The sequence below is a fragment of the Ctenocephalides felis genome, unplaced genomic scaffold (genome assembly GCF_003426905.1).
Source record: "Ctenocephalides felis isolate EL2017-DRISC unplaced genomic scaffold, ASM342690v1 CF-g0.4_SCAFFOLD_01886, whole genome shotgun sequence".
Taxonomy (NCBI): Eukaryota; Metazoa; Arthropoda; class Insecta; order Siphonaptera; family Pulicidae; genus Ctenocephalides; species Ctenocephalides felis.
This window is the reverse complement of record NW_020538040.1, coordinates 164674693-164680222: the sequence shown is the minus strand read 5'-3', so window position 1 is coordinate 164680222 and position 5530 is coordinate 164674693. Positions and strand designations below refer to the sequence as shown.

The following is a 5530-nucleotide window of genomic DNA, read 5'->3' as shown; positions in this document are numbered from 1 at the left end:
GAAATTATTAAATATGTATAAACACACAATACATACATACATACATACAAACATACATACATACATACATACATATATATATATATATATATATATATATATGTGTGTGTGTGTGTGTAGAATATATATGTAATTTAGGTATGTATATATGGTGTCCCAGAACTCATCATCAAGTTAAAATGGGCTAATATTATTGATAATAAATGTCCTCAAAACAAATTAGAAAAAAAAATCTCTTGTTTGGAAATTATGAGCTTTGAAGTGCAGAACCTAGAACTTAAAATTAATGGAAATTAACCACAGTAACTGACAAATGGTCACAATTTCACCAAAGCTCTAGACTGCATCTAAAAGCTCTTAATTCCAAAGCAATGAGAGAAACTTTTTTTCTGAATTGTTTCAAAAGGACATCTATTATCAATACTATCACCCCGGTTGATGTTGAATTCTGGGACACCCAAAATGTATATGTTATATATATATATGCAATTGAATTAAAATGTAAATGTTATAGAATGATTTCCGCCAGATCAGCAACTCAACAACAAAAGGCAGTGTTATCAATTTACTTATGTGCAAATTGAATGCATCATTTAAAATTAATAAAAGCTATAAATGTAAGCTGCACTAAGTGCACATCAAATCAGTACAAATAACACAAACCAGTTCCTTAAAAACTGCTTACTCCAAAAATTGTATTCTAATGTCGGATTATTAAAACTATTTACCTAACCATGGCATTACTAGCTTCCTTGCACGCCTTGGATATTGGGAAGTTTATTATTAGAATTATTTAAGTTGTGCCTAGACCGTTCATCTGAAGAACTGGACACCTGCCCGCGTAGCTTACTATTCGTATAAGTAGCACTAGGAATAGATGCTTTGTTGACAACTGCGCTCGTTTTAGTAGCACTACTTGAAGAAGTGGTTGTAATAATTGTCGATGAAGGCAATTTTGCACATTCATAGCATTTGTCATTTGGTGGTCTGGGCAGACGTCGTCGCAACCAAGCATGACGTAAAGCGGCACTTGGGGTCATGCGCTTTTCTGGATCCCATTCCAGACAACGACTGATAAAGTCTAGGAATAGCTGGTCATTGCACCCTTTCAAAGCCTTCTTTAAATCTTTGGAACCAGGAGGACCTCTTGGCTTGCCTCTTCTTGACAGACCACCATTCAACACTGTAGTTCCATCTCCTATAAAAGAAATAAAATTAGTACATTAATTATTTACAAGTTTAACCCACGCCACTCAGCACTGATTCAAAAACAATCTACCATAAACTCGGTGCAGCATTTTGACAAAAATATACCTACTGTAAACTTATTATTGTGTATATTATGTAATTTGTTTTATATGAATTTGTGGACAATTACAATTAGGGAATGTAATACCGGTATACCGAAATACTGGTAAACCGCCCTATTTTTCGGCGGTAATTTTACCGGTATTTATTCCAAAAATACCGGTAATTTCGACATTTTTACATAAGCGCTATTAGATACATAATACCCTAAAGTTTAAATATTCTCGGAACAAATTTATCTTTAAATTCCATAATCGCATAAACAGATATATCTTCAAGTGATTCTATGTGATAAACAAATGTCAAATATTATCTCAACTCGTCATTAAACTGAATATTTATTGCTTTCCAAAGGGCTTCATATCGTGTTACAATAAATAGAATTGGACTGATAGATAATGATGTTTGTTCCATCTTTTGTAAAAATGTAACGGTTTTTTAAGTGATATTTGCGACAAAATATTTTGTATCATACAGATTACTCCTGCGTAATCTTTATTTTTTTCCAACTATATACAGAATAATTATGATAATTACTAAATATTTTTGCTTCTTATTACAATTTTAAAATATTATTTTTCGAAAACCTTTCGAAGTTTGAAAATACTATATAAGCATCACATTGTTTTAAATAACAATACTCAACAATTATAGTAACTTTAAAATTAGTGTAGAAAAATTATTTTTTTCAATATATTGGAGATTATGCTAATTTAACACATCGGATACAGACAATACAGTTTATTATAATAATATAATATGACCTTTTATGATTTTTTGGTCTTTCTTACTCATAAGTTTGTTTTTGGTGAAAAGTACTCAATATACTCGATAGTGATAATGAATTAATTAAATTGTATATACTTTTGTTAGTTTATTATTTAAAAAAATAAACTTATTGTTTTATTTTATTGTTAAGATGAATATATGTAGTTGTATATACATTTTTTTATATTTCTACTTGTAACTTTCAATTTTGTTTACTTTTGTTTAAGATAATAAAAATACCGGTAATTTACCGGTATTCCGGTTTTAAAATGAAAAATTACCGAAATACCGGTATTGAAATTTTTCATCGGTATTGCATTCCCTATTTACAATAATGTCTCACGTTATTTTCTGCAGTATGTTAAAGTATAAAGCAATATCCAAAAGATATAGTGTGTTTATTCCAGTGTCTTTATAATTACTTAGAGTCATAACAGTTTTTTGTATCGTACCACAGAAAAGTGTGATATATATTGTTTTTTATATGTCTGAATTTTTTTTTAAGTAGAACTTAAAGATTTACTTCAAACTTTAAAGAAATTTAAAAGTTGTCTCAAAACCTACATATGGTAGGGTGTCAATACCTTACAGATAATAACTGTAACTGTAAAATATAACCAATAATTTACAGAGTTACAGCTGGGTATCTCGAATTACGAGATTCTTACCTAACTTAAGCTTAAATGACTGGACTATTATATGGAATTAAATATCATAATGTATAGTTATAGAACTATAGTAATTCTTACGTAAAACAGCTGCAGTACAATATCTTGGAAAACCTTTAGAGCTAATAAAATTCTTTGATCGTTTTGAACAATCCAGCAAGCTTTTAGGAGGCATTCCAAGCAACTCTATAATGCAAGCTAATTGATCACTCTCGTCTTCTCCAGGCAATAAAGGAAAACCCGTTAACAATTCAGCTAGAATACAACCAAGTGACCACATGTCTATAGCCATGCCATAACGAGAACCTAAGATTACTTCAGGAGCACGATAGAATCTAGACTGAATATATGTATATACTCTCTGGTGTTCATAGCAAGAAGATCCAAAATCAATCACCTGGAAATAATGAGACCATTAGATATAATAATGAAAGTTAAATTATTCATGTGATTTAAGTAACCTAACTTAAGGGGGTCTTCCTATGTGATGGGTTGAAAAAATCTATTTTTTTTCATAAATTGCTCCCTTAACATGTCTAGAATACGGTAGTAAAGCGATTTTAGAAAATTCGAAGTCGTTTTAAAGATACAGCAGGTAAAAGAAAGAGTGGTTCGGAGCGCTAAGTTGGCAGTTAGAACTTTAAACGCGTTTTTCTCAAAACTGTATTTCAAACTTTCCTCCATTGTATCTCAGAAACGGCTGGACCGAATTACTTGAAATTTACAGGGCACACTCAATATATTTAAACGCATGGAATGAATGAAAAATTTTTTAAAACTTCGATTTTTTTATAGCAAAAAACAAAAAAAAAAACGCCTAATTTGCAACTTCTATTTCAAATGTCTATCAAAAATCAATTATTTTTACTCATTTGATTATAGGTCATTCCGTGCTTTTAAGCCTACAAATTAAAACGCCGTTTATTTTTTTTTCAGATAAGCCGATCAGCCGGAATCGTGGAGGAAGTGGGAGCTCTTTTTTTCGAGGCGGGGGTGTTCAGAGCGCTGTAACTCTAGTTTGACTGAATATTTTTAGCTGAAATGTTATATTTATACTGTCCAAATATGTGTTAATAAATGATAAAAAACTTGAAGCTCTAAATATTTACTGGTCGTAGAAAAAAAATCCTAAAATATCCCTAAAAAACAGGCCGTCACATAGGAAGACCCCCTTAAGTTAAATTTTTGTTTATTACAAGTTTGATTCAATTAAAAATATTAACCTTTATACCAGATCGACCTTGTTGCTTCAAGAGAACATTTTCTGGCTTCATATCACAATGTATTATTTTATTATTGTGCAGGGCATCTAAGCATTGCAGTAACGAATGAGAAAATTTTCGCACCAGCTGCAAGCTAAAACCTTGAAATTTATTCTTCTTTATCAGTTCATACAAATTAATAGAAAGGAGCTCAAATGTTATGCACATATGGTTTCGGAAAGTAAAAAAATCAAACATATGGATAATGTTCATAGTGTTATCTTTATCTTGTTTCCTCAGATGCTGAAGAATGCGAATTTCTTCCTGGGCTTGTCTGTGAAATCGCTTTTCATTTCGAACCATTTTTAAAGCAACATGCTCATGGGTTTTATGATCGTAAGCTTTAACAACCTGGCCAAAGCTGCCTTTTCCAATGACTTTGAGTACTTCATACCGGTAAGCAACATGATCATGCGGGATATGAATATAAGATCCTTGTTCATTGTCGAATTCAGATAGACTGACACCAGGTCTGCCTGCTCTTTTCTTAGCATTCGCCCCAATGAAATAAATTTGTGGGTAAGAGAATATCTCGTGGTGCTCGTAAGGAGTGAGCTTGCTCATATACAACAGCATGACTTGTTCAGGGGCTGCCACAGTGGTCTTGGGCTTCTCCTGACTGTTGCTCTGGGAGCTGCCAGCCTCGCTGCTCCCCGTTGTAATGGGCAGAGCGGGCGTGCTGCTCGCAGCGCCGCTGTTCGCCGAGCTATTCATAGGGGGGCTCTGTTTCTTGGCCGTTTTCTTCAATTTCGGCAATGTTTCAGTAGCGTAATAAGAATATAATTTCGTAACAGTATTGCCAGAAGACAAGCCCGACGTCGGCTTATCGCGACAGACAACATCACTCGATTGATGATACATCGCCCCATGGAGCACTAGCAATCGCTAGCGGAGGTGAAAGATTTTTTGCACATTTCACCATCACATTGACTTGATTAGAAAACATGGAACTGACGACACATTTCAACAGAAAAATGACATGTAAACACACTGAGACATGTTAAAAATAATGAACCTGTGCGACGACAGACAGCTCAAAACCCTTTGTTTCCCGATGACACAAAGCAAATCACTTGAGAGTTTTTTGTTGAATTAAAAATCACATTTACACCATTCTTCATTAAACCAACACGTATCGCACTGTCGGTTATGTCTTCATCTATTAAGCCTAATACAGAATCGATGATTTTAAGTCACAAATATTTAAAAATTGGCATCGTCGAAAATGTTCTGTCGTATCACAAGCACGTATGTAAAATGCATGACTAGTTCAGTCGTTTTCGTATGGAAAAGAACACTTGTAGAACTAAATAAGAGTGGATGTGTTATGTTTGATAAGACGACTTAAACGTAAAAACATCTAGCATTCTTTCAGTCAATCAAATTTATCTCCAGCCAAGAATTAATGGTTATTTGACGGCCATGATTAATTCGCTACAAATCTCTCGCTAGTGAATTCGACACGAGAGAGATGTCTCTGTAACCGCAGAGGGCGCAGCCGTGCGGGGAGCTCATCCCGAGCTA

The 5530-nt window shown here is 33.4% G+C and overlaps 1 protein-coding gene across 1 annotated transcript; it reads right to left on the bottom strand.

Moving 5' to 3' along the window:
• Window positions 1-435: 435 nt before the first annotated feature.
• LOC113377791 (dual specificity tyrosine-phosphorylation-regulated kinase 2-like) lies at window positions 436-5012 on the bottom strand. The gene is made up of 3 exons (XM_026618215.1): window positions 3968-5012; window positions 2826-3141; window positions 436-1198 (listed from the first exon to the last, which is right to left on the bottom strand). The coding sequence occupies exons 1-3, from the start codon at window positions 4865-4867 to the stop codon at window positions 744-746; spliced, it is 1671 nt and encodes a 556-aa protein (XP_026474000.1). The 5' UTR covers window positions 4868-5012; the 3' UTR covers window positions 436-743.
• Window positions 5013-5530: the final 518 nt, after the last annotated feature.